At 42.1% G+C, this 13,503-nt stretch overlaps 1 protein-coding gene across 5 annotated transcripts in view; it reads left to right on the top strand.

Annotated features, from left to right (window-relative positions):
- kcnip4a (potassium voltage-gated channel interacting protein 4a) overlaps positions 1 to 13,503 on the top strand; it is a 132,716-nt gene that overhangs the window by 69,943 nt on the left and 49,270 nt on the right. Inside the window, exon 1 of one of the 5 annotated variants that reach the window (XM_030430388.1) lies at positions 11,113 to 11,635. The exons of the other annotated variants lie outside the window; for them this stretch is intronic. Coding sequence (XP_030286248.1) covers positions 11,578 to 11,635 — 58 coding nt within the window. The 5' untranslated portion in view covers positions 11,113 to 11,577. Of the gene's footprint in view, positions 1 to 11,112; positions 11,636 to 13,503 lie in introns of those variants that run through there. 5 annotated transcript variants of the gene reach the window in all.

The following is a 13,503-nucleotide window of genomic DNA, read 5'->3' as shown; positions in this document are numbered from 1 at the left end:
TGAACGGTTTTGGGGTCCCAAGCCAAAAAGGAAACAACTGATCTGAGCCACAGAGGAAACTGCCATTTTGTTGTTTATTTCACTCTCCACGTCAGCCTCCATCGCCACTGAGATACCTGCGATGCATTCGGTAGCGAAGCAATTGTCTCTCCTTTATCTCGGCATGTTAGGAGACACCAGGAGCATTAATCACAGCGTTTGTTCCCCACTGTCGGTGTGAAGTGTGCACAACTGGATTTGCCTGACAGGATATGTACTGCAGCATCCAATTGGAAGATCGTTGGCCGGCAGTGTTCCGCCTTTGTTTCTGTCATTGCAGTAATGGGCACATTAGTGCCATTACAACGGAACATAAAGGCATTAGAAACTAATACTGGTGCAGTCTTTCAGCATGCATAATGTACTGTAGCCGTAGGCCATTACATGAAAGTGAATGCCCGTGTGGGATGAACATTTTGTGTGAGGCTGGTTGATGCGTCAGATAGCTTAGAAATTGCACATATTGATTGGCTTCTAGTTTCTGATCAAAGACGCAAGTAATCACAGACAATCCAAAATTAGGTTTAAGGTGTTTCAGTGCAAACAGACTTTATTTGTGAAGTTGTGAGACAGAGACACAGTCTTGTCTCCCCTCTCAGCCTACCAGGAGTAATGACCATAAGCTCTTGGCTCAAGTTCAGCTTTTAAATTAGAAAAGTAAACACATCTTTTCAAGGAATGCTTTTCCAATCTCACTCTGCACTGCTGCCGCTCACATTTGAATCATTTGCTTTCCTTCCTCCAGTTGATCAGACCAGAGTGATAACAACAAAATCAATCCACTGTTTCCACCGAACATCATCATCGGTTTTCACAGCCCCCGAAAGTGAACTGAATGCTGACATAACACGATGAAACACATGCTGCAACTTCCCAACACTGACAAGTTATCTGGCCCTTGATGGGGGAAACATAAGAGAGGAGGTGATATTTCAGTGTTACTCTAGCCGAAGGCACAGACAAGCGTTTGGTTACAGGCTGTGTGAGAAGATGGCAACATGTCTCGCCATTTTGACGGGGGAAAAGGGTTTCCCCTCCACTCTCTGGTTTATTAACAGGGAGCTGATGCATGTCGGGTGGGGCTTGAGTGTCGCGGCGGTGTTCGCATCATTGACACGGTTAGTGTTTCGCCTGTCACTGTCGGTGATGAGCTGCCATCAGAGCCGGCCTAATAGATTTTAGATGAGATGGCGGTTTGGATGCGGCTGTTGATGAAAATGTAATCCGTGGTGCTGCTTGTGGCCACAGCACACCCGAGGTTTGTCCGCCTCAGCGGATATTGGAACACCAGGATGCACACAGTGGTTTACAATCACACAGGAGCAGCTAATCGAGCCAAAACTTCGCCTATCAATGCAGATTTACGGCAATAAAAGGGGTTGTAGGTAATCTATTCAAATGTAGCACGTTGAATGGCGTTTAGGCTTGTTGATGATGGTAACTTATAGCAAAATTATGTAGAAATAAGCATTTTGTGCGATTTGGCACCTAAAATAATGTGTAGGACAGGTAAACCTGATTTCCTCTATATTCAGGTCTTCTCTCGTTCGCGCTTACTCATAGCTGGTAAGTCAGCGGCAGTTGTAGTGCGGCTAATGTTAGCCACGTTAACTTCACCCACGCCATTTTTCTCCAGGTGGAGGGTATGGCAGACTCTCTTGCTCTGTACGTTACAAAATGATCCGCTGTGGCTAACAAGTGCTAATGTGTTTACAGGAGGAATCATGAGTAGCATATCTCAAAATGTCGCAGGTCATTTTTGGAATGAAATGCGGCATAATATCTGCACCGTTTTGACTTGTGGCCTTTGAGCAAGCTGCCTGTTAAGCCGATTAATTTGAACGCTGATTGAGAGACATTTTAACCTGTTCTGCCTCAGTGTCGTTATTTTGGTTCTTCAGTCTTATTGCTTCACTCAGAAATCCCCGACAGTATCCCTTAACTTTCAATTCACATTCTTACTTTAAGAAGAACTTCAAGTCGTGCTACATAATACGAAGATGCCAGTTGGGGCTCTCAATCAAACCAAAACAAATCATACTGCTGATTATTTTATCCAGTGGAGCTTATGTGCCATTATAGCCTCATTACACATTCCTTACGTGCAGGGACCGCTGCTGTGCTCATTCTCCGACATTCACCTAACATTCAAGATAAATCCCCACTCCTCCCAGCTGACAGGATATGTGACTGAAACCGAGCAAGCTGATTAAACTGCGCATAGTTTTGGAGCTCAGCTGAGAAAGAAATTTCTCATGAGGAGGACTAAACTGCTTCAGTGCCATCTCAAGCGGAGCACAGTTGGTGGAGGTAGCGCGCTGGATGATATTGTACAGTATACAGTAGCGCTGAAATGAAGTGGAATGAGGAGTAATGTTTATTGCCGTTGGGTTTTAGGAGCACTCCGATTCAAAGGAGCGTTAAATTATGTTTTCATCCATCATCTGGATTGCTTATTTAGCACCGTTTGTGCCCCCCAAATAACAGCGGCAATCATAACACAGCACGTTCTGCGCTGCGGAAAGGTTTTATTGGCTTCATCTTCACTTCTCAGCACGAGTTCCATAGTTTTTTTTTTTTGTTTTTTTTTATTATTTGGAAATGAATCTAGTGTGAGGAGTTATGATTCAGAGTGAACACTGCTCATTACATGGCTGTAATGCAATATCCACTGTGTTAAGAAGTGATGAAGGGGTTTGGTTAGGGAGAGCAAAACCAGAATTTTGATGTCCTTGCGACCATCTGTGCAGTGTTTTGTTATTGCTCAGTGAGAATTCTGATATGTTTTTGCTTGACCTGATACATTTCACACCTGATCTAGCAGGAAAGCGCCAGTCTTGCAACTTTAAGCTGTCGGTTTGGACACTTTCCGATGTCTTGTACAGCTCGGTGAGCACTGATCTGTAGCGGTGGGCTCGGAGTCACAGACGGCAGCTACGTGTCAATGTGTAATAAAAGAATGTGACACAGGCCGAGCCTACAGGGTGAACGATGGCATCAGGTGGGGCCGTGCTAATGACAGATCGACTCGAGCGGGTGCCATTGAGACACAAGCCCGACTGTAATTGCTTGGCGGGCGTCCATGTTGGATGGGCCCGTTATAACCGCTGGTGTGTTGTCTTTTATCTGCAGTCAGACTGCAGCAAGTTGTTTGTTTTCAACTGTGTCTCTGTCAGACTGAATTTGCTGGATGCTGCTGCATCAGAGCAACTTGATTTAAATTACAGCTCTAGCCGGCTCCTCCGCTTTTATTATGGCTTGAGGAACGTTCTGTGCTCGGATGCAACACTAAACATACTGCTGAGTCATGCACCTCGTTCCTTTTACAGTCAACAATCATTCAAAGAAAAAGGGGGATAGACGGAGAAAGTGTAAGCACGCATACGTTGAAAACGAGAGGATTTTATTATCTATCACATGAAAAGCAACACGCCAAATAAACTGTGCACATCAGAGCCCTGCAAACTGAGCTCACTGAAGCTCCTTCATTATTTCTTCATGTCCCCAAACAACTGCGCTACCTCATTGGACACTGTGAACAAGAGATGTTTTACTAGCCAAGAGATATAGTGCCAAACAAATAGTGGATCCACTGGGGTTCAATAAACATAAAAGTGGCTGAGCTGCCCTGCCTGGGCCGGCTGCGGAAATTAGGCTTTTGTTTTTGTGCCACCATTCGAGGGGAAATAACCTTTTCACTGGACTGTATTTGTCTGTGATTGATGGCAGTCGGATGCGGCGCACACCACGAGGGCTGATGCCCACTGATTCAGACCATCTGGGCAGGTAGTGCAGCCCGTGGTCGCTGCAGCAACATATTGTGGTTGAACCGGTCTCCGGATGACGGTAGCTCTGCAGATGGAGGTGTAGCACATTTTTTGGTGACTGTGCAGGAAAAATAAAGCGCTGAGTGAGAATGTACCAAACGGATGCTTTTTATTGTTGCATCATTATGGCTGTGATTGTTGTTGGTGCGCTGCCCTGCCATCCTTTCACACTCCACGTTAACTGTGCACAGAAGCTTGCATTTGCAAACTCACCCACTCATCATCCCCCACTGCTGCAGCGTGGCTTTGAAAATATGCCTTTTGACAACCTCTGTGCCCACTGTGAGTCTCATGTCCTCTAAAGACCCTTCTTAATTGATCCCTAATTAGAAACAGCAGGTTTCAGAATCTTTCCAGTAGGAGCATCTGGATGTTTAGCCCTTTCTGTGCCAACTGCTGCTTAAATACTCTCATTCTGGACATGCGACCGAGTCTTTAAAGCTGATTTTATGTAGTAAAATTAATGACTTCATAACCAAGCCATTTTTTGTAAATCCAACACTGCAGCAGAGAAAACAATTTCTTGGAATGATCTTTCCGTTTCTTCTCCCCCTCAGCAGGAAAAAGCACTATTCATTAACAATTTTCACTTTCTCACTTATGTTGATGAATTACCATGGAAAAAGCTTAATGTGAGCCATTTTCCTGCCCGCACTCTTTCCATTTCATTTCCTCTTTAAACAGCAATGCTTGCTTGCAGTTCTTAGAGATGCTGAAGAAAATGCTGCAGGGGAGCACCGGCTGCTACCTGGAGCTCTCCTCAAGTCTCAGCGGCCATCAAACAGACTGGACCATCACTGCCCAGCGTGACGTGAAAGAATTGAAAGTTACATCGGAAAATAAAAGATTTAAAGTTTGTTTTAGAAAACAGTTCTGACTCCTTGCAGCACGCTGTCGGCAGGCCGCGTGTTACGTCATGGAAAAAAAAAAAAGCACGTCTGCTCTCTGTTATTTACATTGTTCTTTTGCTTAAGGGTCCCTAATCTTTGTTGTGAAAGTCTTTGTCGTGTGTAACGTCCAGTTGTTCAAAGGCAGAGTGGTTATGATCTGAATACTTTTTAGATGGGAAGGATGGAATCCAAGCATGCGTCCTTTTAGCAAGATAACATGAGATTATTGTCAAGTATACAGCTCAATATTGAAGTTAATCTCTCCGGTGCGACTTTGGTTTGTCGAGTGAATCAATTGCACCCTCTACTGTCCAGAACAGAACAGTGCATATTTCATGAATAACAGAACAATGCAGAAAACCTAATAATGGAAATATTTGACTTCTTTTCCCATCTTGTATTCAGGGCTTTAGAAATAATACATTGTTATGATTAACAATGAGGTGTAATGATGTATTTTGCAAACCACCTAAATCTGAGATCTAAAGAAAAATGAATTTGTGGCATTTGCTCACAGATTGCATCCAAGTTGAAGCTCATATGTTGAATAAATTAAGCTTTTAAGCATTAAGATGTGTGAGGAAGAATAATACGTCCAGTATTTTTCTTGCTTTGTCTTAACTCCACCTCTCTCCCCTCTGTGTTGGATATTTAAAACGTTTAAACCTCACTGCTGTATCTTGTTTGGATCATTGTGTTGTACAGCAGTCGGTCTGTGCCTTGTCAGTGTGCTGAAGTGGACTGGTGGAGTGTTGAACACTCAGTGAAAAGCCGCTCACTTGTACATGATCATTTTGCAGGTTTAACAGCATTTGTTGGCTGAAGGGACGACATTACTTACACTTTGTCCACACTGGCCGTCTGTGTCGTGTGGTAATGTGTCAGTGTGGAGTTTACACTGATGTAATAAGCAGATATTGGTGTTTTTAATTTTTGTCTGGTATAAAAAGACCAGACAGTTCTTATTCCCATGTGTCACAAACAGCAGCTTGGTTAGTGGTCCGACAATGTTACCCCACTTATTATTATTTTTACATTTTATCTATTTATGTCTTAGTTATCTTGTTTTCAAAGTAAGAGCTTCCTTTGAGTGTAGTGTCACTCTAGTTTAACAAGCTAATGAGCCTTTAGTGTGCTTACATTTTACTATATTACCCTGAATTATGTCTGGCTTCTTATCCTAAATGCCATACATGTAGCACTTTGACAACTATACTCAATAGCAATAATACATTTTCGAATATCTCTGGATTATATTCCACTTTTATCCATTCTCTAGTTGTACTGAACAGGATACAGCATGACGGGCAGGTCGGGAGCGGCTTGCTGGCAGCCAATAAGCTGGTCATCACTGACACGAATTAATCAAACCGTCGTGTCAGTTCCATTCACTTAATTTGTCGGTAAAAGAACAGGCTCCTACATTAGATGTATTGATCAGATGTCGGCTCTGCTGCTTGTATGTATCACTCCAAAAAGCACAGATGGAGCATTGGAATGTGCAGTAGCTTGTGTTGCAGTGCAGATTGATGAGCTTGAAGCACCAATTTTGCGTGTTTTATCATTTGTTCGTTTTTGAATCTATATATTGTCACCATCAACTGGGTAGATATACATAGATTCTATTCTGATAGGCATGTGGGGAAGCTGTCAGAAAGCTGTGCTGATATGTTTTCAACACTGTTTTGCTGCCACTCAGTGGACAATATAAATACTGTTCCTAGACAGATGACGCTAATGGTCCATGAGGAGAAACTGGACCATTGCACAAAAAGAATCCATATTCATTGGTTTGAATTAACATACACAGCCAGCAGAATAATGTGAAAAATATATGGTACACCGATAGTATAACCCAGTCGCCATTTGCATTAAGTGAATCATATACGACTGATGTGATGTCAGGAAAAGGCAAACATGAGCTCATTAGTATGCAGATTCTGCAGAAATATGCTCAGGCTGCAGAGAGGAAGAACATCAACCTCAACAGATGTTTTTAAAGTAAAGGGAATGTTGATAGTACAATGTGCATTATACAAGATAATGTATATTCTCATTTCACAAATTTACTGGTAACATGATTATATCATGCATATTATGAATAAGTGTTCACAGATACAATGTGAACTATTGCAATTTAGTCCAAGGCCGAATGCAAAAATAATTCAACTAATTATCACTTAGACTATTGATTATTTACTGGGTTAATCATTCAGTCAGTGGTGACAAAACAGCTATTTGTATGAGACCCCAACCAGTACTTGATTTTTGGGATGGATGCCGATATTAGGCAGTAAAGAAAATCGCCTGTTTTTTCCCTACAACAATCCAGAACACAAAGATTTTGTTGTTCTAAATTTTGAAAAGAATCAATCCGATATACAAGTCGACTAATGAATTCTTATTTAGACTAATATACACAGAAAACCGCTCTGATCTCTCTGCACTGATCTTTATTCACAATGTCCTTGTTAGCCCAAGCGCTAAAAATATCTGTGATAATGATGATGATGATAATTATATAATTGGGATGGATTAGAAAATGGTACAGCAATGGGTCACTCATGAAATAGAAATATGTAACTTGAATTGTCTTTCAAGAGGTAATATTTGTAGATTAAATTGAAATAAAACTATCTTGTCAATAGATAATAGAATATTTAATTTTGTCGGTGCAATTTACTGTTTGGTCAAGTTGCACTTGAAAATCATAGATCAGTTTGGTACTCTGCACTTTCTCTTTCATGCAGAACTCTTCAGCCCCTTTCTTTTGTAAGCAGGTGGACAAAAGCGTCATGAAAGTGGAATAGCTGTCAAAAATAGCTTTCAAAAGGTTCGTTCCGAGAATATGAGCGCCAGCGATGCCCGACGTGGACCTCGACTCACCGCTGCGCAGCTGAAGTTGTCTGATTCATCGTTGTCATCATGCATCAACTGCTCTTCACAAGCTTCCTGCGGCGATCGCTCTACTACATTTCCATTTGCCCTGCACACCATTAGTTCAAAAGACAGTGGGGGGTAACTGTCTACTTACGGCTCGCCTGTCTGAGTCACACACACCTACAGACTAACAGCCTTTTAATGAAATGCTGTATATGGCATCGCATTGATTATTAGGGAAAAAAGGAGGAGAAGGGTTGTGTGGGGGTGGAAGATAAAAAGGTATGAAGACCACCACTTTGGATAATGAACAGCCAGCGCAGTGTGTAGGAGATGTGTGGGCAGCGGAGCTCCTATATACTTGAAGTAAACAAGCATCTACTGTTTCAAGCAGATGTTGAAGTGATGTGTTGAACATTGGTACCTAATTATTACTGGCAATCTCCGTGAGACAAGTCCCAGAATGAATCTTTATTATCATTTATAAAACACTTGCCTTGCCAGTGCAATTTGTTTCCCCAATCCTATATTGTTATTCAGATTATTTTCCTCAAGTAGTTTGGAATAAGCCGTTGTATGAGTGGAGATGGTTTTACCCCAGAGACATTTGATTATTCCACCCTATTCTCTGGAGTGTCTAATTTAATGAAAAGTCATTACTGCTCCAACTTAATGAGACTTCCCTTTGAAAAGCCATGCTCAGCTGATTTGGACCGTTCAAACTGGGACTACAGCTTAAGGGTTCATGCTAAGTGGCTATTCTTTTATCACCTTCTCGTATTGCCACTTACGTCTAGTACGACTTAATTGAACGCAGATCTCTAGTTTACGATTCCCCTCCATGTGCACATGTGTGGGACACGACACAATCTCCTTTACTCGTCCAACACGGTGATCACATTTGCAACATTTCTTGTTTAAGTTCGTAATGTCCGTGCCATATCTACTGCCTAAACTAATGCGTTGAGGGCTGATTGAGGTCATGTGTTGGAGGAATTTTAGTGTCTTGTTTATTCTTAAAACTTGAACTTTAAAAGAAAACTTGCACTCCTCTAACATGATGGGCAGTTTGAAGTCCTGAGCAATGCAGCAAAACCAGAGATATCATCAGAGATGTTTTTTTTTTTATCCAAACATTCTTCCTCCTAGTCACAGCCTAGTGGCTACGTTACCCACAATCCCACACGATTTCGGTGTGTTATGCTGGCAGTGGCAAATGTAACGTTGAGCCTCGAGCCGAGATAAGAGGGAGGCTCAGTTCTTTCTTACTCCCCCACCCCCAGATTTTTTTTTTTGCAGCCCCAGCTGAGGCTGACTCAAGTGACTTGAGGCAATTCATCAGATTTCACACAGCTCCCTCTGTTACCCCTGTAGGTTTGATACAACTTCTGAATTCCCCCTTAGCATTGTTATGCTACTGCAGCAGCCTATTTTGGTGCACAGTAACGTCATTGTCTACAGTTCTTTTGACAATTCCGTCTTACTGTTATAAGTTGAAACTTATTCTGGCGGCATGAGCTATTGGTAAAAATGACAGTCCCTTCAATCCAAGTATTGCTTTTAGAGTAAACATTTGTGTTGCCCCTTGTTGGGGTTTGTTGCAGAATGTAGGGTTATGAATATACTATCATTCTGTTTTTGGCCATGGATGCATTTCAATTAAAAGTGGTCCAGTCATTCATGTCCCTACCAGGATGAATTACAGTTCCCTTGACTTTTCATCTTGTTTAACTCACAGGTCAAAATTTAGAATGATCTAATACTTTGTGTAGCCTGAGCTTTGTTCTATGTTAAGTGATAATCAGCAATGGTTGGCCTGCAAACATCAGAATGTTATTATCATCATTGTGAGCATGTTGGCAAGCTGAAGCCTCACAGATTGTTGTTTTCTGATGACCACCTGGTCTACAGTCATTAATTTGTTAAGATTTTTTTAGAGGAAATTTGATTGTTTTCAGAATAACCAGCTGTATGTCAAGTAATCCAAATCAAAGAGAATTCACAATCCACTGTCTACAGTTTTGCAGATTCTTGTAAAGCCTCGGCAATGATGGAGAAGAAATTGTTGGTGTAAAGACGAAAGTACGAGGTAGGACAAATAGCCTAAAGTAAACAGTCTACGCTTGAATCAACCCTCAGGTAACTGATAGAGCTGAGAGGCAGACGAGGTCAGGTGAAGGAACAAATGCAGAATTGTTATTCGCTCATATTATTTTTCCTCAGTAAGTAATCTGATTCAAATCAGTTGTCTGTATGATAATGCGGGTGTCGGGCTGAAGCATTGCACCTGACGTTGGTCAGAGTCCTTCAGGTGAACCCAATTTAAAAAAAAGAAATAAGGTGCACATCAGTGATTCAAAGGTACTTGACCTTCAGAATGGTCACAGTCGTACCTTTGTATGAGTGTGTGTGTGTGTGTCTCTGTGTGTGTGTTTGTTTACACAGTTTGTGCAGCCCTCCCCACAGTATGTCCCTTACCTGGTCTGACATCTGTGGGAGGCCTAAGAGCAACAAAGCACAAAGGGCAGACAGGAAGCCAGTTCATAGAGTGGGAGCAAATTGGTACTTGATTGCAGAGGTCGGCTTTTCCATTTCTGAATCGGACTGCCGTCACACAGTTCATGAAATGATTTACGCGTGGGCGGCACAGAGAGCGGAAGTGTTTTTCCTTCTATTTTCCACTTCTGATCCGTCACATCAGAAGAGCATCTCCACTGTATTTCTCACCCGCTCCGAGCAAAGGGAAAAGATTTGGGCCTGAACAGGATTCTTACCTCCAGACCTTCTCCGTAATCCGGAAGGATCTTCCCCCAAAAGTCAGTCTGAGTCTGCTGAATAAGCCACTGGAGGATCAACTCTGAAGAGGCAATCTTTTTTTTTTTTTTTTTGATGGATTGTGTGATGAGATGGGAAATAACTTTCACACTGAAGATGGAGGTTTTCGCATAATATTTTCTTATCCAGTCTACGATGTTGGATTTCTCTGGAGGCGTCAAACTGGCATTCGTCTATCCATTTCTATTTTTCTGCATATATGACTGGCAGCATTAAAATGATAAATCAGAGGGATTCAGCTAATATTGAAGTCAAACTGGGACTGCCAAGGAAAGCCTGCTGTGAAATGATAGTGCCACTTCCATCATATGGTCATTTGAAGATAGTTTTCTATCACAAATCCTGTTGCTATTACCACATGAACATCCCCCTTTTCTCATGAACCAGTCTATAAAGTTCCTTGTCAGCATTGGTGGGTAGAAGAGGCGCTCAATGCCAGAGATTGCTTGTCCATAATTTAAGAATTTACACCAGCCATCGCCTGCTTTACTTCTTTTCCTCAGTATAGTTGACACGGCATGGCTCTCTCCTCCCAGCCACAGCAGGAGATGTAGTTAAAAGGCAGCTTGTAAGGAATAACGGTCATCTACAGCGCGAGCTCTCTCGCCTTGCTCCAGTCTCTCTCCCTCCCCTCTGTGAGCACAGATCTGGTGAAAAAGAGGCGGCAGTACCACTCTCCCCAGCATGTTACTGGCTCCCTCTCCGAGTGCTCAATTAATCTAGGTGCTCAACTGGTACAAAGTAGCTTTTTGCAGAGCAGAGATCAGCTAGCAAGCTCACACTTCAGAGCGGGAAAATCAGGGAAGGGAGGGGGTATCGCGGAGCATGCGCGTCAAAATTCAAAACTCTACAGAGGCACGCATGTTTTGTACTCCCACTCCTTTTGCTCTCCGTGCTGCCCACCTAGCTGGTGTGAATATAAAGGGAAGTTTGGACCAGAGACTTGGTTTTTTCTTTTTTCATGTAAAGGCTGCCCAGCATCTCTTTGGGTTTTTTTTTTATTTCCTTCAAATTTCATCCTCAATCCCGTCGTAGTGTGGGAGTGAAGTGTGTGTGAAATCTAGCAGGACTTCCAGATCACTAAGCGAGAAAGTCTGCGGGGCATCATGGGGGCTTTAATGGTCATCTTCTCTCTCCAGCCGAAACAAAGAAGCAAGGCAAGAGGTAGGCTTGATGGGAAGGGGACCAGACACTTTGTTTTTTTATGCCTTTTCAACAAATTGCCTAAGAGGGAAGGTAAAGATGTTTAGACCTTCCTTGTGTTGTTCTTATGCCTTTGAAATAATTGCAAAAACATAGTTTTTGCGGGGTAAATTGTTCTGTCCGTGTTCGAGAATGTTCTGCATCCAGTCTCTGTGTGTTTTGGACCAGAAAGTTTCCAATTAATCTGCTGTTTTTTTCCTCTATATTCTCATCTAAATTCATGGTGCCACACCAGCAGTCCATGAAATTGACTTGAAATCAGCCACCTTTTGGTAAACATTTCAGTCGGAACTCCACAAACTTCCTTGACTTTTTTTTTTTCCATTTGCTTCTCCCAATATTGATTTTACAGTGGCAGCACACGCAGCACGCCACATCGACTCGCAGCCAACACAGTCGCACAAGCTTCTGTTGCGTCTCTGTCTCCCTGCGATAATGTGCTGATCAGCCTCGCCCGTCACAGCTTGTCACTGCAACAAAAGACGCGGAAGTCCGGTCTTTATTAGAGAACAATGAAATATTTAGTGGGTGTCCAGCGGAAAATAACTGTTCGATGTTATATTTAGTGGTGTAGTGGGAGAAAGACAGAATGGATGACACTTAAAGTACAGCAAGTCATATTTCACAGGGGGGGGAATTGTGTGAGAGGTTGAAAGCAAAATGAATGAGGGACTCTTTGTAACTCTCCCAAGCAATAGATCACAGAACGGACAGTTGTGTGCACTATAAGCATATTTCACAGGGACCTAGAAAGGAGAACATTTGTTCCAGATACACTCAGAGTCTTACAGTAGATAATACACATGGACTGTACGTGTCATGCTTCTACACCCAACATGTTTTCAGGTCATATCAAGCAGGCTGTTAGAGGAGAATGTGTTTGACGAATGTAGCACATCACAGCAGGCTTATTCTTTCTCAAAAAATGGTGGTTAGCCCTCAACAAAACTGACTGTCCTCTCAGCTCTAAGCTCCAATAATGTAACCAGGCTACACCTGTCAGGTTTTCTGTCTCACACAGTGTTTATCGTGAAATTAATGTTTGGAGGAAAAAAAACTGTCCCTTCATTACAGACAGAGGAAAACTAAATAAATCTAATGTCTGGCACCGTTTGATTTCAGTGTCTGTTAGATATTATCAGCTGTAGATAGCGAGCTTGTTATCTAGCATTTGTTGCTGAAAGTGTCATCTTTGGCCGACATTTAAATACTTCCAGCTGACTCAAACAAGAATCCTTGTAGAATTAACAGACTGTCTGACAAAAGATCAACATGTCCGGCGACTCGGATTACGCACTGGGTCAAGCAAGAGGTTAGCTTTTACACATCATTGTCCATATTTTAAGCATTGCATTAACATTTTACCGTTGGGAGTTACAGAGCCTGACGGAGCTGCTAACATTTGAAACTTTGATATGTGTGCTGTCACAAACAGGGTTTTGTTCATGTGACTTGTAGCCTAATAAAAATGTAGTTAGCTGTTTAAAAACGTTCCTCAGCCTGGAAGAAATGCTGTGTTCAGTAACTAGTGTATTCAGGCATGACAGCATTTGCATCTGACATCAAGGCAGATTATCAAAAAACAAAACCCAACATTTGCCTGTTCGAGTTTTCCTGAATATGAACAACTGCTTTCTTTTTTTGTTTCTTTTTTGTTGTTGCTGTTGTTATCAGAATTTAAAATGAACATTTTTAGTTAGAAGCAGCCTTGTTGGTTGTTGCCTTGACAATGATGAACGTTTTTTTGTGCAATTCCAGCTCAAAGCAGCCTCTGCACTGACAGTTCTACCGAATATTTTGTCAAAACCTGTAACAAACTGATTTACATT

The sequence above is a fragment of the Sparus aurata genome, chromosome 10, assembly GCF_900880675.1.
Source record: "Sparus aurata chromosome 10, fSpaAur1.1, whole genome shotgun sequence".
Lineage (NCBI taxonomy): Eukaryota > Metazoa > Chordata > Actinopteri > Spariformes > Sparidae > Sparus > Sparus aurata.
The sequence above is the reverse complement of the archived record's forward strand: the minus strand, read 5'-3'. Positions and strand labels throughout refer to the sequence as shown.